Source organism: Ranitomeya variabilis, chromosome 1 (assembly GCF_051348905.1).
Source record: "Ranitomeya variabilis isolate aRanVar5 chromosome 1, aRanVar5.hap1, whole genome shotgun sequence".
NCBI lineage: Eukaryota > Metazoa > Chordata > Amphibia > Anura > Dendrobatidae > Ranitomeya > Ranitomeya variabilis.
In genome coordinates this window covers 199,026,673-199,052,196 of record NC_135232.1, presented here as the reverse complement: position 1 = coordinate 199,052,196, position 25,524 = coordinate 199,026,673, and the positions used below count along the sequence as shown (strand labels likewise).

The window sequence follows — 25,524 nt, the reverse complement described above, 5'->3', positions numbered from 1 at the left end:
ATACCCTTTTGATATTATTATCAACTTGTTGGAAGCGTATCAGTAATCAATTTAATACATTTTGATTCGCTGTGATTTTGGTGTAATGTCTACTTAACACGGTTTATGTGCTTTTATACACTTTTGATATTATTATCAACTTGTTGGAAGCGTATCAGTAATCAATTTAATACATTTTGGTTCGCTATGATTTTGGTGTAGTGTCTATTTAACACGCTTTATGCGATTTTATACCCTTTTGATATTATTATCAACTTGTTGGAAGCGTATCAGTAATCAATTTAATACATTTTGATTCGCTGTGATTTTGGTGTAATGTCTATTTAACACGGTTTATGCGCTTTTATACACTTTTGATATTATTATCAACTTGTTGGAAGCGTATCAGTAATCAATTTAATACATTTTGATTCGCTGTGATTTTGGTGTAATGTCTATTTAACACGCTTTATGCGCTTTTATACACTTTTGATATTATTATCAACTTGTTGGAAGCGTATCAGTAATCAATTTAATACATTTTGATTCGCTATGATTTTGGTGTAATGTCTACTTAACACGGTTTATGTGCTTTTATACACTTTTGATATTATTATCAACTTGTTGGAAGCGTATCAGTAATCAATTTAATACATTTTGATTTGCTATTATTTTGGTGTAATGTCTATTTAACACGGTTTATGCGATTTTAATTAGTCTATTTAACACATTTTATCCGTTTTTAATTAATTATCTGTGCGCCAAATAAATATTATTGGGGCTATAGGTTTATGAAAAAGTCAGAAGCACATCTTATAGCGGATAAATGACTTGTAACAACATATTATTTTGTAAGAAGTTTCACATATTTGGTAAACACCTCTTAACACACACACCCTGACACCTAGTTAGTGATCGGTACAGATACATTTTAACAGCTGCTAGCTAGTGGAATGTTTTGTATCTCCAGCCCTGAAAATCTTAGCATGTGTTAGCAGTTATAGTATCCAGACTTCAAGCTCACAGCAGAATAATACCGTAGAAACACAATCTCACTCTCCCTACCAGCGGATTATCAAATAAGGCTACTTAATATAGCATATAATCAACTAATATAAAACAATTACTGGGATAATAAACACTGTATCAAATACAGCGATAATAATATTAAACTATATAAAAAGGGAGGGGGAGCAGGCACACAGCTGCTGTTAGAAGACAAGGAGGACAGCTGCGGGGATAACATTCATGTTGTAACATGCCCCGGGGATAACATTCATGTTGTAACATGCCCACATACATAATGAGTGCATTATAAATCACATATAAATATAAAACTCTAATATAAAACAATTATGGGGATAACATTCACCGTATTAACAAATTAAACTATATAAAAAGGGAGGGGGAGCTGCCACACAGCTGCTGTTAGAAGACAAGGGGGAGGGGAGGGGTTACACACTTTGATACACTTTGATAGGGGCGTGTCCACCTGTCAAATTGAGTTTGACGAAACCACCCGCTGCTGCACTACTACTATTTTTTTACTTTGTGAATTAATGGACGACAAACAACTTGCTATTCCTACAGAATATCCGAGAGTACATCTGTCAATGTCGTGTGTGATACCTACAGCTAAAAGAATGACCTAATTGCAAAATTTACCATTATTTTAGGAGCAAGTCCAACTACAGGTTTTTTAAAACAGAGCGGCATTACCATTGATTCCAAAGGATACATCCCAGTTAACAAGGTAAAGTTGCATTTTAAGGCTTACTTATTTATGATTAAAGAATTTCTCCACTTTCAAAAAAGTCATATCTCCAGGTGAAGTTTGTTGTAAAAAATCAAACTCCGCTTTCCTCCGCCCTCCTTGGCTCCGGTGTCAAGTCTCAGCTTCTGCATTGGTTTTTGTTTGTCTGCAGCACTGTAGCTAATCAATAAACTCAGTGACTTTAACTATCTACACCAGCTGATCTGCTGAGCTTAGTGATTGGCTGCAGCGCTGACAATGTGATGTCAGCGCTATAGACAAACTTCAGATACCATAACAGTGGTGGAGACTTGGGGAAGGTAATGATAGCACAGTTTTGTTTTATTTAAGGGGATGTGACATGATTTTTATTTTTCTATTACTAATTATTAATTATATAATCAATTATTTGTAATGCAAAATTAAATGCACTAAATAATTTTTTATTCATTTTTTCTTCAGCAACTGGGGGTTTCCCATTTGCATTTGCTTGTGTGTAAATGTCTTAACACGACACAAACCTCAAATATGGCAGCCTCAACCCATAGGAGTCTGCAGTCGCTATCTGATCGCATCTCATACAGTGTGGCTGCCTCCAGTTGTTACCTGAGTACGTTCCCTGGGCTGTCCAGGTCACAGCTGTGGGATTGGCGCCATTTTGTTGTAGCCCACAGCTAGGCTGTGAGCTCCAGTTTCCCGCTGTCATTGCTCAGTGCTCAGGGCAAGCCACAGGAAGTGATGGCATGCGGAGATCTGGAATGAGGTGAGTATCTGCGGCGGTGAACGGTGTACATAGCCTTTAGCACTATGAAACGAGGCTGCTGATCACCGCTGCCCGCCGCCGCCATGATCTGAGCGCAGCAGTTTAATCATCATGCTGCTGTTCTCTGATCACTTTGATCACTGACACAGCTCTGCTAGGACACCGTAAGTATCGGAAAGAAGCTTACAGTGACCATGTATATAATGCCAACCTACCGGATCCTATAGGATCTTTTTTAGTCATGCTCTGTGACCTTTGGATTGGACACTTTGCAGAGAAGAAAAGAGTTACCATCACCTATTTTGGAGGATGTAATCCTATAATAAAAGTGTTATGTTTCATATAAATTTAGCCTGTGGTGATAATTAAATGACTTTTGGGAAGTGATATGTCCAAGTGTCATTTGTTTGTGATGTTCAGTGTAAAAACTTTCATTGATGATGACATTTGAAATTAACAAAACATCGCCAAAAATTAGAAAATATGTTTAGAATATGAACTTGATTTTAACAGGTCATTTTCTAACAACACAATCCTACTAATGTGGCCTAGAATAATAAAATGTATTCATTAGAAATACCAATTTTGATCTTCTTTTCCTACAATCCTAACTTTTCCAACAGCTCTGAAAACATCACAAATCAATAAATCATTGTACATCAATTTCACTGTAAATATGTAGTGTATATTTGTGCCACTGAAGGGGTTGTCCTTAATTAAAGGGGTTGTCCGGTACTATTTTATCTTTCTCATATGGGCCTAGGAACTTACAAGCAGCTAGTTGCTAACTACCTAACACAGAGCGATCACAGATCGCTGCTACTGGCAATTCTGCTACTTCCAGTGACATCACATCAACAGAGCAGCTGCTTCTCTTCTGCTCTGCTCTGTTGACAGGTTATGATTGCCAATGTCATGGTGATTGACAGCCGTCTCCCCGCTGCCTAACTGCGAGGAGCCGACTGTCAATCAGCATGACATCATCAGTCACACTTTGTTGACAGAGCAGACCGGAAGAAGAAGAGCTGTTGATGTAAGGCAGCGGAATCACAGGCAGGAGAAGTCTGTGATTGCTCTGAGCCAACACCAAACAGAAGAGGCAGGTTGATAGACCCATGAGAAAATAATACAATAGTCTCGGACAACCCCTTTAATTCCTATATGATGATATGACGCATTATGACTTTGTAGAAAATCCTTTTCCTTTCCTCTAGATGATGCAGACCAATGTTCCTGGGGTTTTCGCTGCAGGAGATGTTGTAACTTTCCCACTTGCTTTCCGAAATAACAAAAAAGTTAACGTTCCTCACTGGCAGATGGCACACATGCAAGGTAATCATAACTACAGTTTAACAAAATGATCTCTAACTCCATCATCCAGGAGCCATATAATGAGAGGATACATCAACTCAGAGCTTATGAAAATGTAAATTTCTAGTGTTTAACTCAAGTAACTGAGAATACCGAGGTCTGCCAACTCCATAAAATGTAATTTACCCCCTTTGTTGACCAGGCCAAATTTTTCAAATCTGACATGTACCACTTTATTTGGTAATAACTCTGGCATGTTGTAACATATCCCAGTGATTCTGGGATTGTTTTTTTGTGACACATTGTACTTTATGCTAATAGTAAATTTAGATTGATAGCTTTGTGTTTATTTATGATGACAAAATGATAAAAAATGCAATTTTCAATCTTTGAATTTAGATAGCCATATCTAAGAAAAAAGGTAATAAATTCCATTTACGGTATGTCTCAATCATGAGTATCATTTTTGAAATTTTATTTTATTTTGTTAGACTATCAGAAGGGTTAAAATTTTACCAGCAATTTTTTCAAGGTACTTTAGAAAAACTTATTTTATTTTTTTTTAGGGAGCTATTCAGTTTTGAAGTGACTTTTAGGGGTTTATATATTGTAAAACCCTCAAAAGTGACAACATCTTAGAATTAGCACTCTCAAAATATTCAAAACTGCTGTCGGTAAGTTTGGTACCTCTTCAAGTGGGCACAGTAATTGTCGCAAAGTAGAATAAGAAAATGAAAAAACTAACTTTTTACACTAACATTATAACGGACCACCGTAGCATTGAGACCACAAGGCCATTACATGGCATCTGGTGCCATGGTGCCATCAAGGATCATATGATTGTGATCACAGGGTGCTGATGGGGTTAAAAGGGAGCCTTTTTCCTCTGTTAACCACCTAGTTTACAGCTGCAACCTGCTGCATTGTCTCTTGTAGGGTTGTGTTATTCTCTTGTTCTCAGGTCATTAAAAAAGCTAAATGATGATCATTAAGGAGTCAATGCTCCACATGATGCTATAAACGAGATATCTGTATCAATGTCTTTACTATGTACTTTTATGTAAGATGCCAACTGCATAAAGCAGTGAATGTGGATCAGAACAAAGTGCAACATCAATGCCGGTTCCTGTGCCCTCAAATTCAGCTTCGGCCACTGCTGGCGACGCGCAACACCCACAGTCCTGTTTTATTTCTGGGCCTCTTGGTACTGCTAATTATGGACCCTGAGGGTTAATTCTTGTCTGGTTTTTGATTACTACTTCCTGAAAGTCCTGGACAGAGCTGTCAGCTATTTAAAACACTGAAGCTCTGACTTCTACTGCCAGTCAATAAGTTCTTCCTAACTGGTCTATAGCCCTATTCCTTGCTCTTATTGTGTCTTCCTGATTGATCCTTTTTTCTTAACTCAGCCTGTATTTTGACCACCCACTTGCTTTCTGATTTTGTCTCTGATGTGACCTCTTGATATTGACCCCGAGTGATGACCCTTCTTGCCCCGTCAGCTTGCTCTACCAGGCTGCAGCTGACTCTGTCGCCCCAGGCCAGGGGTCATTGTGTAAGTCTAGGTTTCTGCAGGTTTAAGAGGCCATGACAATGCCTGGGATTTGGGAAACTGATTGGCTTGTGCTAGATAAGCCTGTCCTTGGAAGTACTCTGCCAGGCATCCACAAACAGTGCTATCTGACACAGAGGCTTCTGATGCCCAATTTATAAATTCACAGTGGATGATGATTCCAGGGCGGATGATCTCACTGCCTTGGTGTTGTCCATGCGGAGAAAATCACGGGGAATTCTTATGTTTTCATTATATTGATATACAGTATAGGTATATCGGCATACAGTGGCATCAATCACCAATAGGACACTAAGTTAAAAAAATACATCTTGTGCTATTTTCAATACAGCAAAACAGAGTATATATACTTACACCAGCCAAAGGACACCCTCTTGGCCTACACTGGATGAATATGGGCAAAGGATACATTTAGTTTATGCGCCAGGAGATTTTCCCAGTGTATAGACACAGTGTTGATGCCACTTTATGTCTGTTGACAAGTTTAGCTACTTCCAATAATTTCTAAATATATATTAATGAACAAGAACAATTCCTCATATTGTGGCATCAGACAATCTGGCTTCTAATGGAAATAAATATGACCTAGGAATAATCTCACTAAGCGTTATAGACTATGTCCTGATTATCAAAGTTGTGATTGGTGTAGAATATCTACCAGAAAACACTGAGGCTATTTAGATAAGAAAAAGAAAAAACTGAATTCTTCTAATGATGGTCCAAAGGTGGAAAAATAGGTTTTGTTAGTAATTATACATCAGGATTCAAAGAAATACTGTTACATACCATTAAAGTAATAGTGAACTTCTATATAAAGCTTGTTCATATAAATCTAGGCACGAAAACTTCTCCAACAAGTGTATTTCTGTTAGCCAAAACCAAGATTAAGAACAAATAAAAAAGACTTACCATTCAGTCTGTTTTTATATATCTTCTTTATTTAGGATTTACTGACAACAACAAAAATGCAACAAACCACCCTGTGTGAACATGGCCTAAGATTTCAGAGAATACTGTTTTTTAATTTACTTACTTGTACATGAGAGTCTCATGGATGTGGGTTACCATTTATTTCTAATTACCACCACTTAAATAGACTGCTATAAATGTTAGGAAATGACTACACGATTTTCCTTAAAGTTGCAGTCACACACATGATGGACACATCCGTGTGCTATCAGTTTTTTAAACTTACACCACATGGATGCATTTTATTGATCCATATGTAAGAGATTTTGACTGGACTTTCACTTTCCTGCCTCTGGAGGCACTAATTGCATTAATGTCGTGTAATGTGAATAGTGTCCTTTGTATATAATTTGTCATGTGAGGTTTGCCTATATATAATGTTAGTAGTATACAGTGTATGATAGCAAAGGGTAAGACCTAGGTTAGTACTTAAGACATAAGATATGTAAGATATGATAGTGACTGTAGTTAGACAGTGACTTTAGGGTAAGATAGTCTTAATGTTTGGGACTAGCCCATAGGGAGAGTGACTAAGGCTACGTTCACATTTGCGTTGTGCGCCGCAGCGTCGGCGACGCAACGCACAACGCAAACAAAAACGCAGCAAAACGCATGCACAACGCTGCGTTTTGCAATGCATGCGTCCTTTTTTTGGTTGATTTTGGACGCAGCAAAAATGCAACTTGCTGCGTCCTCTGCGCCCGGATGCGTGCGCTGCAGTGACGCATGCGTCGCAAAACGCAAGTGCAACGCATGTCCATGCGCCCCCATGTTAAATATAGGGGCGCATGACGCATGCGGCGACGCTGCGGCGCCCGACGCTGCGGCGCCGACCGCAAATGTGAACGTAGACTTGTTTGGGAAAGTGGACATTTCCTGTAGTTAGGCAGATAGGGACAAGTTCAAGTAAAAGTAGGCAGTGTCTGTGAGCAGTGCTGCTGTTGTGGGTGAACTACAGAAAAAATGACTAGGAAAAGGGACAAGGGAGTAGCGCAACCTTGAAGTAACCAAAGAGACAGGGTGGCCTTCCACCTTAAAGGGGTCCTTGGATAGGACAACGTGTCACGAGACACCCTGAGCTTGCAAAACTCCGAAGGTAATGGACCTAGACAGGACTGAGTTCGTGGCACTAGTAAGTGATCCAGAGTGGTATATCCAGGGGTCTAGTGGAAGAAATAGGACCTGGAACGGCTAAGCAGGTAGAGAGAATTACTGAACAGGACTGTGGCAACAAGCAAGGCTGTGAAGAAGTAGGGTGAAACAGTGTTCTTCACTGTCCATGGAGTAGCCAGAGGAAGGATACTGTGCGTGTGAAAATGTTTTACACTGTGAAAGAAACATCCATAAGACTTTGTACCCACTACCCCTTATATACAGTATAATCCTTACCAAGATACCATTCTGTAAAGACTATGTTCTATACAGAGAGTCTCCTTTATTGAACTGTGAAAACCTATGGTCCTGGCCAACACCAGCCTGCTAGAGCACAAGGCCCTCACAGCACCATCATGAACATAGAGCTAAGGGCGTGACAGGCTTGTCCTGCACCACTACACATACACACATCCCTTTTAAAAGCAGATCCTTGTGTCTGGTCCATGAGACACAGCCCATTTTGTGGATTAAACTCAACCAATAAAGGATCCATTAAAAAGGGATTTCCATCCATGTTGAATCTATTTTTTGATGATTCAATGCTAGAAGTCAATAGATTAAACGAGTTCAGAAAGTTTCCTTGCTACGGTTTACTTGTGTTTTCCATTTGTTTTCCACACCAACAGCACACAGTCCCAATGCTAGCCTTATGTGCTAGTTCATTTAAAAAATTGCAGCATGTGCTAAACTAGTCTGGTTTGCTGAACAGACTACATCACTTACGTAGCAGGCGGCTCTTGCATGTGTACGCTATACAGCGGAGAAGCACACAGAGTTGTCTCCAGGACCAGTTTTGTCCACAACTTAAGGTACCTTCACATTAAGCGACGCTGCAGCGATAGCGACAACGATGCCGATCGCTGCAGCATCGCTGTTTGATCGCTGGAGAGTGTTGTGAACTCTGTTTTCGGGCTCCCTCTTGTGGTCACAGGTGGTATTGTGTGAGTTTTGTTTTTGGGCTCCCCCTGGTGGCTTTGTTTGTATCCTGCGGATCTGTGGCTGGATCAGCTGCCTCGTTATGCACTAGGGAGTTTCCTATTTAGCTCTGCATCACCTTCACTTGTTGCCGGCTGTCAATGTACTCAGTGCTATTCTGATTACTCCTGATTATCTTCGGTTTCTGTCTCTTCAGGAGAAGCTAAGTTCTGTTTAATTATTTTTTGCTCATCAGTCTGCAATATGATTTCTGTGTATGATGAGTTTAGTCCAGCTTGCTAATATGTGATTTCTTCTGCTGGTTTGCTCTGGGGTACAGAGTTGCTTCCCCCGCACCGTTGGTTGGTGCGGGGGCTCGAGCGATCTCTGCGTGGATATTTTGAATAGGGTTTCTAATTGACCTCACAGTTCCCTTTCTATTTTCTGCTTTCTAGTGTTAGCGGGCCTCATTTGCTAAATCTAATTTCGCTTAGTAACCCGATGTTTACCCTGGTTACCAGTGTAAAACATCGCTGGTATCGTTGCTTTTGGTGTCAAACACGACGATACACGCCGGTCTGACGACCAAATAAAGTTCTGAACTTTGTTCAACGACCAGCGATATCACAGCAGGATCCTGATCGCTGCTGCGTGTCAAACTAAACGATATCGCTAGCCAGGACGCTGCAACATCACGGATCGCTAGCGATATCGTTTAGTGTGAAGGTACCTTAACAGATGTGATTAGTTTGATAAATTTGCCGAGGTCTTCACTCCAAGACTGAATTGGGGGCAAAGCAAGAACAATAATTGGGACACATGGGGGTAGAGTAGGACAATCATTTTATCTCAGTAACTGACCAGGAGTGGTTGCTTGCCTGTGTCTGGGGCAGGCATTCAATATAATTTATCTCAGTTATGGCTAACCTGCTGTTTCTTCCTTTGTTCCTATTACCGCCCTATGATTTTGTGTCTCCTGTGTTGTTCTATTTTCCCTCTTATATAGTACAGGGTGATTCACTCACTACTTGGACAAATTTCTGTAACTTCTAAAAGAGAAGGTCGACTGTACTGAAATTTGGACTGCTCATATTTTTTTTCATGAGAAGTGAGAGTACCATGAACCTCAGCGACAGAGACAACAAAAATCCTCGTGCCAAGTGGCTTCGCCGACTTGTCGCCCTGCCGGTCGTCTCCACTACAAGATAAACTTGCTGCACACCTGCCTGCACGTCGGCAGTCTGTGTGGTGCTCGCATTTCACTTCTGGCAAATTCCTTCTTCATTTGTTAACAATGTACAGATACAGTTAGGAGGACCGTGTCCACCCCAGACATCCTGCGGAGTACATTCAACAATACAGAAATACGCGTGCACATGTACTTGGCTGCAAACGGCGGACATTTTCAACATCCGCTTTAAAATATCTGTTTCTCATGAACCAAGATATGTAGGGTCCAATTTTCAGTACGATAGGTTATCTCTTTTATGAGTTACAGCAATTTTTCATGGTAAAGTAGGGAGTAAATCACCCTGCATCTGCCTCTTGTATTGTGTCTACCTCCATGTGTCCATTTACCGTGCTTGCTTTTCCCTTTTATATTGTGCCTTCCGTGCTCCTTAAATAAGTCCATTTCCATTACAGCACTATCCTGCTCCTCTAGGGCCTGGAGACAACGTGGCAGGAGTGTAGTGGTAGTCTGAAACCCTCTAGCATCAATAATAGCAATATCAACAGTTCCTCTACGTCCTATGATTAAATTATAAATACAATAAAATAAGTATTTTTATTAAAATTGTACCCTCCCTCTCATTTTTATATTTTTTACTAAACAAATTGCTAATTAAATCTGACTTCTCCTCTCTCTTTTCAACAGGTCGTATTGCAGCACTGAACATGTTAGCTCAAGGTACAGAAATCAATACAATTCCTTATCTGTGGACTGCAATGTTTGGGAAGAGCATAAGATATGCAGGTATAAAGAGGATTTTGTATTTATGTTTAATGTTTGTATAAATAATACGGTGTTAAAATAAAAAAATTAATTAATTAAAAAATATATATAAAATGACCAGAGCTAATATAAATAGTGATGAGCGAATATAGAATATACTCGTTACTCGAGATTTCCCGAGCATGCTCGGGGGTCCTCCGAATATTTTTTAGTTCTCAGAGATTTAGTTTTCATTGCCGCAGCTGAATGATTTACATCTATTAGCCAGCTTGATTACATGTGAGGATTCCCTAGCAACCAGGCAACCCCCACATGTACTCAGCCTGGCTAATAGCTGTAAATCATTCAGCTGCGGCAATGAAAACTAAATCTCTGAGCACTAAAAAATACTCGGAGGACACCCGAGCATGCTCGGGAAATCTCACGTAATGAGTATATTCTCTCATCACTATTTATATTAGCTCTGGTCATTGCAATCAAGTTTGAGACTGCATGTAATAGCAGGAAGCATGAGTAATCTATTCAAGCACAGACCAATAGAAAAAACAGGTCTACATTAATATACCTTGTTTTTCAGGTAATGGGGAAGGATTTGATGATGTCATCATTCAAGGAGATATTGAAGAATTAAAATTTGTGGCATTTTATACGAGGTATGGAACACAAGGTTTTTATTTCATACTTTTTGATGAATCCACATCATTGCTTTCCTTTGTCTAGGGAAATTTAGCTTATCAACTTTTTTTTAATCATCTGTTGGCAAAGAAAGCCACGTTATTGACTGAAACAAAATCAAAAGACATAATATTATACCATGTTCTTGTAAATCACAATAATTAGACCTAGGAAATAGTACCTTGGATACTAGCGATTTAGACTTCTGAGCAAATACTGTGGCATAATAGTTGACTTAGTATATCTTCGAACTTTTTTTTGTTTTTTTTTTTTTACAGGTGAGTGTGTAACTGTTATGCTTCAAAAACTGTCTGAAAAAAGAACTACGAAAACGCTAAAAATATTTTTTCTTTTCTTTTCTATGTTAAAATAAGACCTAATATTCATATATTCAAGCTTTGGAGCTTTTTTTTTTAAAGATATTCTATCAGCAGGTTTTTGCTATGTAATCTGAGAGCACCATGTGTCACTTAGGCTACTTTCACACATCAGGTTTTTTGCAGCAGGCACAATCCGGCGAATGTTGGAAAAAACGGATCCGGCGCAAATTGTGAAAACTGATGCGACGGATCCGTTTTTTTTTGACGGATCCAACTAGCATATCCAGATAATTGGATAAAAAAAAATTTGGAGCATGCTCAGCATAAAAAAACGGAATCTGGAGCCGGAATCCGTCATTTTCTGGATCTGGCACCTTCCGGCTCCCATAGACTTTCATTCTAGGAAACAGCCGGCTTTTTCGCCGGAGACAAAAAACATTGCTTTGGATGTTTTTTCCAGAAACCGGAAACGGCAGATTTGCAGGATCTGGCAAAAACCGGGCGAAATGCAATGTCATCCGCCGCAATCCGGCGCTAATAGAAGTCTATGGGAAAAAACAGATCCAGCGGCAACCTGATTTGTGAAAGCAGCCTTACTGGGCTGTGTTTTGCTGTTTCAGTACAATCATCAGGAGATTAGCACTGCAGGACAACTGGCCTTGTGCATTGTAGTCCAACCATGTCCCCAGCACTGATTAGCAGATTACATATTTATTTATTATGCACCATCATATTTAACAGTGCTTTATACAAATCATCACCACTGTCACCACTGGAGCTCAGTATCTAAATTCCCTATCAGTATCTCCTTGTGGGAGGAGTGTGGGAGAAAACACACACAAACATAGGGGCAGCAAAAAGTCTGTTGTCCTTGGAGGGATTTGAACCCAGGACCCCAGCACTGCAAAGAAACTGCTAACCACTGAGCCACTGTGCTGCATAGCAAAAAGCTGCTGACCGATTCCCTTTAACGGTTTCAGGTTCCCCAAATTGCCAAGTGGTTAAAAGAAGTGAGCTGACCATTTTTCATGCGATTTTCACTTGGGGATCTTTTTGAGCATTTTTTTCAACATTTTAGCATTAAAAAGGTTTAGCATCTTCTTCTTCTTCATTATTCAATGTATTTAAAAAATGTCCAGAAATTGAAAATGAAAAGAGACATAAAAATTGTAAAAAGTGGCTCAGGGAACGACATAAAAATGCTAGAAAAGACAAAGTTCTACAAAAAGCTGAAAAAAATTCTACTTGACAAATGGACATTTTTTGCCACCTAAAAAAATGTGTTCACACACCCTTACTTGCAATATGAGCTTGTTTTTGGAACATTGCATCTTGCACATGCAAACTATGAAATATCCAGCTGCCAATAACTAAGAGTTATTCATGAGCATGACGGCTGTTCAGTAGCCTGTTATGATATTCCTCCTACCTTTAGCATTTTGTGCTTTTGCGCTTTCATATTTTCCTCCCCTTCTTTCAAGAGCCAGAACATTTTTATTTTTCTGTCAATGAAGCTGGATGAGGGCTTGTTTTTTTTGCATGCGGAACTGGAATTATTGATGCCATTCTATATTTTTATTTTTTTAAATGTATTAAAATATTTATATAAGATGTTTACTTTAGTATTTAGTCTCACTTTATACTACTTATACTACACTGATGAGCAATAGGGTAACAATGGTTTGAACTTTTGACTTTCAGGCTCCATATCTCACCATCCACTACTTCTTTCAACATGAGACTACCATAATTTTACTGACAATTATCTTGGCTATCTCTTACATAAATTTGCCTTCAACAATTTGGCATATGATTAGTTATGCAGATTTGTGGGAACGTTTGGGAAAGTGTAGAAGAGACCTGGGATCAGATTTCGGTTGAGTCAAGCTTGAATCTGATTGAGAGTATGGCAAAGCTGTTTTTACAAAATGCTAACAAAATAATACAAATTTAGATTTTTATTAGAAAAACAGTAATACTGCAGTGACGTGACATGAATTTGCATAACTAATCATATGCTAAATAGTTGCAAGTAAAATTTATGTATGAGATATCCAAGATGATTGCTATAAAATCATGGTGTTCTCAAGTTCGACGCAGTAGTGGATGGTGAGATATGGAGCCTGTAAGTCAAAAGTTCAAAACATTGCTACCCTTTTGCTTGTCAGGCTATATACTGTAATACGTGTGTATTATAGTATTTAGCATAACTGCAGTTCTCATATTAAGCTCAGCCTTTGGCCACATTCACACGTTCAGTGTTTGGTCAGTAATTTAAATCAGTAATTATATGCAGCAGGGGCGGATGCTGACAGCTGTTTTGTTTAAGTACTGTTGTTTAAGTGTTCCATTTATCCTTTTTTCAAAACTACCTCTTGAAGCTCATCAAGAGAATGCCAAGAGTGTGTAAAGCAGTCATCAAAGCAAAAGGTGGCTACTTTGAAGAACCTAGAATATAAGACATAATTTCAGTTGCTTCACACTTTTTTGTTAAGTATATAATTCCACATGTGTTAATTCATAGTTTTGATGCCTTCAGTGTGAATGTACAATTTTCATAGACATGAAAATACAGAAAAATCTTTAAATGAGAAGATGTGTCCAAACTTTTGGTCTGTATATATATATATATATATATATATATATATATATATATATATATATATATATATATACCACACACATATATATCTTACATAGTCTCCTTTATTATGTATATTGCCGTCCCTTATTATACAGTGCCCTCTCTTGTTATGTACAGCACCGTCCCTTACATATCGGATTATATAGAGCCCTGTCTTTAATACATACTGTCCTCTCTTGCTAGATCTATAATGCAATGATGGATGATGGAGCATGGGAAAGCTTCTTTCCTAATGGAGGAGCTGATGCACTGGTTTTCTGGTCACCGACTCCTCTATCAGCAGTCATTTTTTATCTAACAAGTGACGACTATTAAATCTTTATAATTGGACCCACAATCAAATGGAGTGTTACCAATCAGTTATGAAATTAATGTTGCTACCCCCACTATATAACATCTGTGATGGTAGGTAAGCATTGTAACCACTTAAACTATTTTTTCAATAACAATTTTATTATTAAATATCATACACAAAGAAAATACCTGTTTTTTTTTTGTGTGATATTTAATAAAAACACCACCGCTCACCTCTGGCCCCCTGGAGCCTTGGGTTCTGAGAAACAAGCCAGATTTCCCTCAGTATTAGCCACCCTACAAGGGCCCCCCTGCCCCTCCAGGCCCCAATGCAGCTGCATCGACTGCACCCGTGGTATGTCCGCCCCTATTTGTATGCCAAAACCAGGAGTGGGTGAAAAATGCAGAAGTGGCACATGTGTTTCTATTATACTTTTCCTCTGATTGTTCTATTACTGATTTTGGCTCACAAATACTGATGTAAAATAGTGATCAAAAACTGAACATGTGAACATGGCCTTTGTCTGAGCATCACAGGAAGCTATGGGTCCATCAGCAGGTCCCGGCTGCCAGGGCAAACCATCAGCTCAGCATGATCATGTTGTGGGTGGGGCAACGGAAGACAGCAAACTCATTCTAGCCACTGCTGTTACAGGCAGATGCCACCAATGCAACACAGCTAGCATGTACCATGTTTAGAGGGGGATCAGCTCCTGAGCCCGCTCCATACATCCCACAGCAACTGGTGATGAAAATGTATATCATAGATCATTATGGTGTCAAGTTGAGCTCACAACCATCTTGACTTTTGTGGAATGGTCATAGTTTTCAAAAAGTAGCATTTTTTCATGGACCCACAAATGGAGACTTTAGGGCTACTGATGCTTGTCATGGAATAACATTTGGGTTTATACCAATTTTAAAACCAACAAACGCCTCTAAGATCAACAACTTTGGTTATTATATACATTTTATATCAAAAACTTCTGTTGTTTTCTCATCAATGTTGACATATTATGGCACCACATTTTTAGGTCTAGGTGATATATATATAGAGATCATACCTACTTGATCTGGTTCATGGTGTTTTCCTTGAGTCTCATAAATATATCTGAAGAAATAAGTGAATGTTGGTCAGAATAACTGATAGTATAATTTGTTACAGGAAAGATATATATCTTCATACCATGTTAGCCAGTTTTCAGCAGTGGCTTTATTTCCATAAAGATGCGGTACATTTTGTATTAGTCTATGCCTGATGAAGAGACCTGAGTAGTCTCGAAAGCGTGCAATTTGTTACCATCTTTTTAGTTAGCCATTAAAAGGTATCAACCACTGAGGACTCTCAATTCTAAGTATAATTTGTTGTAATTCTGGTCTTTTTTTCACCCTTTTTCTAATGCAAATGCAAAATGGTGTATGAGTACTGGATATTTCCTAAACTTGTGAACTGCTTGTATAAAGCTATGAATTATTTTGCAATTTAGGAGAACCGTAAGGCGCTTGTATCCCAATAGTGAGATGACATCCTGCGTAGATCAGTGGAGGTAATATTTAGGAACACTCAGGTCTCCAGGGTGAAGGTTACTCTCTCTGGTTTCTCATAGACTAAACAACAGAGTTAACTACTTGACCTTATATCTTGGTGGCATCTAACTTATATCCTGGACTTTAAGTCAAAGGTTCTGAATATAACTTAAAACATTTTTGAAGCAACACCACACTATTCCTGTCCTTAGACTATGCTGCTATTGTGGACATATGTACTTAAATAGGGATGAGTTGCATTTCCAGATACAGCAAATGGAAAAGAAATTGTTCTGTCTCCGGAAAACAAAAATCAGACCCTTCTGTTTCTTCCTAGACAACCTCATTCTAACTTTTTGTGACCTGCAGTGCTTCACGCCTTATTGACATGTGAAAAAAACATTCCTTAGCTTTGCAATACAAGGTGTTGGTCTTATAATTCTCCCATAAAAGCCATTTCATTTTTAGTTACAGTTTCTAACTATGTAGCTCTTTGTGGCTACAAGGTCAGACTTCATTATGTCACTACTTAAAGCATAAGAGTGTATTTAAACTGCCGCCAGCTATAGATTTATAACAAGATACTAAGGTAAAGGCTTAGAGCTGGCGGGAGACGCAGAATGTCTTGGCCACTTCAACCTAATTTATTGTGAAAATTATAGCTATACAGACAAATTAGTTACTTTTTGCCTCTAGCTTTACTGTCAGGTTACACAGTGTATTTATTATATTATATCTATCCAATGAATAATTTGTATATTTATACGACAACTTCTATATATACAGCAGGAGAAATAAGGATTGAACATGTAACCACTTTTCTAAGTAAATATATTTCTAAAGGTGCTATTGACATGAAATTCGGACACGTTCACACACTACAAAATTAAATTAATCTTTTTTAAAACACTAAGCCTCTGCCAGTCTCCTTCACTAACATAAGAAAGGCTGAGCTGAGGCTGTATTTTCTGCAGTCATAGCACTGCACAGCAATAAGCAAGAACAACGGGGAGTGATGATGAGTCGGCGGTGTCACATCATATAAGCAAAATCACAGAAGAGATTGGCCAGAAACGTCAGAAGACTTGGCAGGCAACAAAGCAGAGCTTCACTCTGCAAGGATGATCTAGAAACGAGTCTTACAGAAAAGTAGACTTGAGTATGCTCGGTAAGGACCATTTGGCAACTCAGGAGCCCCATAGCAGATGCAACGTCTACTTCCAAAACAAACCAAACAAAAGAATCTACTAATCCTTTTAGTCAAGTCACAAGACTCAAACAACTCGTCTTGCTAACTCAATGTAATTTCTCAGGAATGTTTTGCTCCCTTTGCAACAAAGAAAATTTGCCAAATTCCTCATTATGACTGTCAGTCGGTAACTCTGTTGTTCAGTCTAAATTGGTGGGACCTACATTTAAACTATATTGCTTTTCTTTCTGAAGTTCTCTAACTGTTACAGATTTACTAATCCTGGGGACATGAAGGTAACAGAATGCAGGAAATATCCCCCCAGTTTTGCATGATACACGTTTAATTTCTGTATTTAATGGGCTATTATTTATATAATCAAACTCACAGATCATCCAAAAGCAATTATTCAGCCTGGATCATCTGGGACTAAAATAATAGCAATCCATGAATACAGTAATTATAATTAACTTTTAATTACATTTTTTGCTAATAATGTCATACAAATCAGTATTATGCGGGTTTTCCATGATTTACAAATAGTGTGCAAGGAAGTGAGAATATCTGCTAAAATATATACATGAAAAATGAAGAAAAGTGCCGTTTGGTAAGTCTCTTGATAATTTTGTAAAATGTAAAAACATTAATGCGGTTGTTTGAAAAAATAAAATTCTAAAAATATATTTATATTTAGTTGACATGATGGATGGACAGCATAAATTAACTTTCTAATGATCACAAGATGATGAGCAGTGCGCATAGTGTATCTGAAACAACAGCATTTGAGCAGGTCGGGTCCTTGCCTGTCAGAGAGACACCCTGTTGAGTCCAGGTTCAATCATTTTGGCTGCAGAAATATAAAAAGAAAAAAAGAGTGGTTATTAAGGCACTATCTGTCTGGATATCAAGTTTTGCTGTCTCATCGCAAATAATGTACAACGACAAGCCAAAGTGTAACAATATTTTGAACTTTTGACTTTCAGGCTCCATATCTCACCCTACACTACTGCATCGAATGTGAGACCACCATCATTTTATACACAATCATCTTGGCTATTTCATAAATAAATTTGGCTTGCAACTATTTAGCATATGATTAGTTATGTAGATTCTTGTCATGTCACTGCATTTTTACTGTTTTGCTCCTAAAAATCTAAATTCAAATTATTTTAATTATTTGGATAGGACTTTGTAAATCCATCTTTGGCTTTTAACACTGCCTGAATCCTTCTGGTCATACTCTCAATCAGATTAAAACATGTCTAGACTGAAAGCTGATCCCAAGTCTCTTCTATGCATTCCCAAAGTTGGTGTATACTGGTCAACTCACTTGGGTATGTGTCACGTTTCTGTTGTCTGATTACCTGGGACCAGGGGCTCTTTCCCTGTTCCTAACACTAGGAGCGCCCTAGCTACCCCTGCTCCCCAGATTACTTCTGATGGTGAAGATGCTGGGGCCATGTACCTTGCTGAACTGAATCAGCTCTATATCTGTCCCCCTTCCCCACCCAGGGAAGTGTGAAGGAATAGTGTATGTATATACACATCCAGACAAACAAGAAAGGACACACAGGGATAAATGAATATACCAATCATACAAATGTACACTCACAGACAACAGAGGGGAACAACAAGTAGAAAAGGTTGGGAAACTAAGTAGGAGAGAACGAGGGATTGTACACAGCTGAAAAACCTAGCAACAGTCAGATAAATGCTCCAAAATGCCTCTACCAACAACTGACTCCTCCACTCCTCACCAGGCAGTACAAAACTTTACACTGGCAATCCAGATTGCCAGAGGCGAGTATATATAGGGGAGGGCCATGGCCAATACTGAACAGCTGAGATCATCCAAGCTAGGAAGCTACAGAGACTCCAAGCTGAGCAGATTAACCCCTGCACCGCTAACCAAAACCTGCACCATTTAATATGAAGGAGAGATGCTTCTAATCAGTGCCGAAGTATGTGAAATCAGATGCTGCGGTGTTCTGGCCCCTCTCTGCATGATAAACCTGTGACAGTATGTATACAGCTTGTAACAATGCAGTGAGATAGCCAAGATGATTCTCTGTACAATGATGATAGTCTCACATTTGAAGCAGTAGTGGATAGTGAGATAGAGAGCCTGAAGGTCAAAAGTTCAAAACATTATTACCCTTTTGCTCATCAATGTATTTCATAGTGTAATTGTTCTTGCCAAGCAGGTTTTTTTTGCAAAAAGTATTGACTAGCTAAATATTTCCTCTACTGCAGCCACCATAGAGGAAATGTATTATTACATTGTAGCTGTTCAAATAACATATGTCATGGATGGCTCATATGTCATTTGTCCATGGATGTCTCAAGTCCATAAGCTGTACATATATACTGTAAAACTAAAGGTGGATTTGTACTGAACGATTCACAGCAGTAAATGATCGATGATTGGCTACATACATATTTTCTGATTGGCAGACATAAACGTAAAAGAAGAAAAAGATAAAAAGCACTACAAGCATGTTACCCTCAATTTATGACATAGCGAGTAAAGGATACCTGACAAAGGAGTCAACCTGACTATGAGACACATTGTATGAATGAATAAGGATCCAGAGAACATATACCCTTGTCTTTACTTTGTGGCAGCAGCCGGGAATCACAGCTCTTTTGCTTGTTTGGTTTGAATACAGGGATAACAAGGAACAGCAAAATGAATAATAAGTCATGTGACAAGGCTCGTTAAAGGGTCGACATTGACTGTTAGGATTGCTACTTCCAATAGGTGGTATTAGAGTTCTAGTCCTCTTTCTCTCTGAAAAGACAATTTGCATATTTCCCAGAGGAGCATTAAGGCTTTAAGTCTCCTCACCTCGACATGCTTATCATGTCACTCTCCGCAAGGAGAAACGATACTTCTTGGAACCATATAAACTCAGAAGATATGTTATTCTCTTACAGGTACAGGATTTGCTTTGCAGTAGACCTGCATGTTAAGGATGACACTTTCTCTTTAAATAACAGTATGTACACTCCAAGCAAATAACAATCCACAAATGGCTGCAGCTTTGCTAGTAATACAGACCAACATTGGGGTCCGGTCGCTGCGGATGTTGGCACTAGTGATGTGCGAGTGTACTCGTTGCTCGGGTTTTCCCAGAGTATGCTCGGGTAGTCTCTGAGTATTTTGGTGTTCTCGGAGATTTTGTTTTCGTCATCGCAGCTGCATGATTTGCGACTGCTAGACAGCTTGAATACATGTGGGGGTTGCCTGTTGGTTATGGAATTCCCACATGTATTCAGCCTGTCTAGCAGTCGCAAATCATGCAGCTGAGATGAGGAAAACTAAATCTCTGAGCACGCCAAAATACTCGGAGGCCACCCGAGCATACTCTGGGAAAACCCGAGCAACGAGTATACTCGCTCATCACTAGTTGGCACATTTACAGGAACCGTTGGTGCACTTGATAAACCATTGAGAAAAAAATCCCCCTTATTGATGGTCCTATTATAAGCTGTGTGTTCATGTTTATAATAAATATTTTTGTTCATAATTTATACTTGCGTGGTGTGCATATATTGCAGCAGTGCTTTTTCTCTTTTTTTCATTTATTATAAACTCCTGGCATGTGAAACCACAAAGCCCAGCAACACTCTCTTAATATGTAGTTCTATTATGATTTCCTCAACCGTGGAGAACTATAAGTCCCGGCAGTAGCTACTCACCTTTTGATGTTGCAGGTCCGAGGTCACACAGGAATCCAGCTTGAAGCTGCAGTGTCCAGATGCTTGGGGATACAGGGAATAAATGGCCGGATCATCCTCCAAGTTAAGCCAGACTATGCTGGGCAACTCCTGGTAATCTGGCTGGTCTTCAAATGTGGCACAGCTCCGGAGTTCAGTGTTCTCCTCTCACACAGGTCTGCAGAGCTGTCAGAACTCAATCTGTGCTCCTTTGCTGGGTCTTCACTACAATAGACAAAAGCCCACATATTCCTCAGCTAGCTCTTCCCAGCCAACCAGTCATTTCCTCTGCTGCTGCTCCACCTCTTCTAAGGCTACTTTCACACTAGCGTTAACTGCAATACGTCGCAAATGCGTCGTTTTGCCGAAACTACGCATCCAGCAAAAGTTCTTGCTGGATACGTTTTTTCGTCATAGACTAACATTAGCGACGCATTTGCGACGCATTGCCAAACGGTGCGTCCGTTTTGCGACGCTTGGGCGTGTGGTAGCGGACCGTCGGGAGAAAAAAACGTTACATGTAACGTTTTTTGCTCCCGACGGTCCGCTTTTTCCGACCGCGCATGCGCGGCCGGAACTCCGCCCCCACCTCCCCGCACTTCCCCGCACCTCACAATGGGGCAGCGGATGCGTGGGAAAAATGCATCCGCTGCCCCCGTTGTGCGGCGGAGACCACGCTAGCGTCGGGAACGTCGGCCCGACGCACGGCGACGGGTTGTTCCCGACGCTAGTGTGAAAGTAGCCTAAGCTGTAAGAAGAGCAAAGGTTTTGGAGAGTTGTAGTCCAAGGCAATGCGGCAAAAAAATAGTTATTAATGTTTGCAACTATCTCACCCTGTTTGCTCCAGCTGTTTAGCTGCAGCAGTCTCTGAACACCATGCTCTCCCTACATGAGTTACAGTTTATCCAATACAGAACATAGAACGCAGACCAGAAGTTTAAAAGATTTAAAAAAATCCCAATTAGAAACTAATTATAGAAACACATCTTAAAAAAAGTTGGGACAAGGTTTAACAAAAGGCCTGAAAAGTAAGTGATGGAGGGGCAATTTTCAACTAAGTCACATGACTGTATAAAAAGGCAGAGTCTCTAAGAACCAAATATGGTCAGAGGTCAACAAACTGTGATCAACTGTCTAAAAATTGTAAAACAATTTAAGACAAATGTTCCTCAATGCAAAATTGAAAATACTTTGCCTTGAATATCCCATCATTGACAGTAAATGTCATCAAAAGATTCAAAGTTTCTGGAAAAATCCATGTGCATAAGAGTCAAACGTCAAAACCCATTCTCAATATTGGATGCTCATGAGGGTTCTCAGGCAGCACTGCATTAAAAACAAGCATAATTCAGCTGTGCATATCACTGCATGGGTTATGAATATTTCCAGAAATGATTGTCTGTGAACACAGTTCATCGTACAATCCACAAAGTTAAAGCTCAATCATGCAAAGAAGAAGCCATACATCAAAAAGGTCCTGAAACGCTGCTGTCTTTTCTGGGCCAAAGCTCATTTAAAGTGGACTGAGGCAAAATGGAAAACCGTTCTGTGTCACATCAATTAAAATTTAAAAATTCTTTATGGAAACCATGTACTCCATGTCCTACAGACTCAAGAGGACAGGGATCATCCAGCTTGTAATCAGCACACAATTTAAAACCCTGCATCTCTGATGATATGGGACTGCTTTAGTGCCTATATCATGGTCATCTTAAAGGCACTATCAATGCTGAGTATCATATAGAGGTTTTAGAATAAAATATGTTCCCATTTAGAAAACCTCTAATTCAGGGAAAAACGTGTATATTTCAGCAAGCAAAATACTAAACCACAAACTGTATCCATCACAACAACTTGGCTTATCACAAGAAAAGTTTGAGTGATGAACTGGCCGCCTGCATTCAGGATCTTAAACCAATAGAAGACATTTGGTGCATTACGAAGTGAAAAAGCAAAGAAGATCCCGGACTATTCAGCAGCTAAAATCCTGCATCAGACAAGAATGGGATAATGTTCCTCTCCCAAAATTCCGACAATTGGTCTCCTCACTTCCCAAACATTTACAGACAGTTGTGTAATTGTGTAGCATCCCCTCTTCTTTTTACAATAGTAGACATGGCCCTATCCCAACTTTTGTGAGAAGTGTTGCTGCCATTAATTTGTAAATGAGTTAATATTTTCAATCAAAATGGAAAAATGTCTGACTTTCATCATTCTTCTTTTCTTTACATTTTACACAGTGTCCCAACTTTTTTCAATTTGGGGTTGTATATCGACACATTCAATGTCACCAAATGAATAAAAGATCTTTCCCTAGCCAGGCGAAGACTTAATTGAAGGTGGCAAGTTGCTTCTTGGCTATCAATTTGCAGTTACTGTCGAGATTGAAGCTTGCATTAAAAAAATAAAAACATTAAGCACAAAACTGTGTTGTTTTTTTGTATAAGTAATTCAAATGTAAAAATTTAGTTACTTGACATAAATAAAGTTATCCTACACATACTAAAGGATCGTGTATTGCATTTTTTCTGTGTATTCGTTATCCTACACAAGCTAAGGATCGTGTATTGTGTTTTTTTCTGTGTATTCGTTATCCTACACATGCTAAGGATCGTGTATTGTGTTTTTTTCTGTGTATTCGTTATCCTACACATACGGTACTAAGGATCGTGTATTGTGCTTTTTTCTATGTATTCGTTATCCTACACATACGGTACTAAGGATTGTGTATTGTGTTTTTTTCTGTGTATTCCAGGAATGATGAAGTCATTGCCGTTGCCAGCATGAATTATGACCCTATAGTGTCCAAGGTAGCTGAAGTTATGGCTTCAGGAAAACCGATACGCAAGCGTGATGTCGAGTAAGTAGTGTTTGACAGAAACAATGTTTGTGTTTCAGACTGTTAAAAAATGCAAAGGACATTAAAATTAGCTACTGTTGGTAAAATTACAAAGGAAAAAGTAGAGCTTTTACCTATAATGAGTAATAACACGTGCAATAACACATCGTAACAATTCCAAAAGAAAGTATGTTGCAGACCAATGAAACAGTGTTAGATAAATTAGGAATGAACTTACTATCCACAAAGTTTTAGAATAATTTGCATTCTAATACCAAAATCACTGAACATAAACATGCATACCTCCAATCACTGCACCATTAATTCAGCCTTAAAGAAGTCCTGTCACCAGGTCAAAAGCTGCCAGTTTTGTGCTTATTTTAGGCTAGTTTCACATTTGCGGTTGAATCCGCAGCGTATCTTCCGCAACCTGAAACGCAAGGTAAACCACATGCAAACGCGTGCAAACACAGTGGTTTTTAGATGCATCAGCTTACGCATGCGGTCAAAAAAATGCAGCGTTTGCATGCGTTTTGCATGCGTTTGCGTTTTTTGCGCGCATGGTGGAAAATTTTACAGGAGAAAAATCTAGATAAACAGACACAGCCAATGGGACAACAGTGGGCGTGTGTTATGGTATATCTTTATATAGACTCTTGGACAGCTGAAATCTTCAGATTTTGCTCCTGTATCCTGTGTCATGATGGATCTTCGAATGGAGAGCTTTTATTTCAACCTGGATTTAAGTATAAAGCTGTTTCTTGCCTATGTGTTTGCTTGTGAGCAACAAAGAAATAGAGAAAGACAGAGAAGAACACGGCGTCGGCATTATTGGAGACACCCGATTATTGAAGTCCAGGAGAGCCGTGGAGCCTACTACACCCTATACAGCGAGCTCAATGCCAACCCAGAGAAATTTCCAGAATATACCAGGATGTCTCAAGAGACCTTTCGGGATTTGCTTGGTCGTGTCCAAGGAGCCATCCAGAGACAGGACACCCAGCTCCGTAGAGCGATTCCGGCAGAGGAACGCCTCCTGGTACGTAATAATTCTAAACAAACGCCTGTCATAATTATTATTGTTCTGCCTTGGATTATTTTTTTTCTCCTTTATCTGTTTAGCTTCTTAATTTTTATTTCTTTCTCTGTTCGGGAGATTCCTGGCTACCGGAGAGATGCTATCATCGCTCCATTTTCAGTACCGGCTAGGAATTTCCACCATGTCTGGAATTGTTGCGGACACCTGCCGGGCTTTGTGGAATGTTCTCCGGGATGAATTTATCCCCCTACCCACCACAGAAATGTGGCTGGAAATTGCTGACAAATTCTGGAGAGCGTGTAATTTCCCCAACTGTTTGCGAGCAGTGGATGGAAAGCACATATGGATTACCAAACCCGCCAGATCTGGTTTGGAGTACTTTAACTACAAGAAATATTTTCTGTAGTGCTCATGGCAATAGCAGATGCGGACTGTCGCTTTATCGCTGTGGACATTGGAGCTTTTAGCCATGGCAATGACTCCCAGGATTTTAAGAACTCAGACATGGGCCGCCGTTTGTATGGGAAAAATTTTAATTTACCCCTGCCATGACCTCTCCCCAACACTCAAGGCCCACCCATGCCATTTGTTATGGTTGGGGATGAGGCCTTTCAGATGTGTGAAAACCTACTGAAGCCATATTCCAGTCGGGACTTAAACCACACTAAAAGGATTTTTAACTACAGACTGACCAGGGCATGAAGAACTTTTGAGTGTCCTTTTGGGATTCTTGTCTCAAAATGGCGCATTCTTGGGACAGCCATTAATCTAAAAATGGAGACAATCGATGAGGTTGTCAAAGCCTGTGTGGTTCTCCACAATTTCATATTGGATAAGGAGCGACCCAACATTGAACTGGATGAACCAGTTGCAAACCCATTGCCAGATTACCAGCATCACCCTCT

At 39.4% G+C, this 25,524-nt stretch overlaps 1 protein-coding gene across 5 annotated transcripts in view; it reads left to right on the top strand.

The window, feature by feature from the left end:
• AIFM3 (AIF family member 3) overlaps positions 1-25,524 on the top strand; it is a 128,124-nt gene that overhangs the window by 92,766 nt on the left and 9,834 nt on the right. For 3 of the 5 annotated variants that reach the window (XM_077291630.1, XM_077291611.1, XM_077291620.1), the window contains 6 exons: positions 1,656-1,732; positions 3,710-3,827; positions 10,295-10,393; positions 10,950-11,025; positions 15,793-15,852; positions 23,497-23,601. In XM_077291630.1, coding sequence (XP_077147745.1) covers positions 1,656-1,732; positions 3,710-3,827; positions 10,295-10,393; positions 10,950-11,025; positions 15,793-15,852; positions 23,497-23,601 — 535 coding nt within the window. The remainder of the gene's footprint in view (positions 1-1,655; positions 1,733-3,709; positions 3,828-10,294; positions 10,394-10,949; positions 11,026-15,792; positions 15,853-23,496; positions 23,602-25,524) is intronic. The other 2 variants (XM_077291644.1, XM_077291638.1) reach the window with 1 other exon arrangement.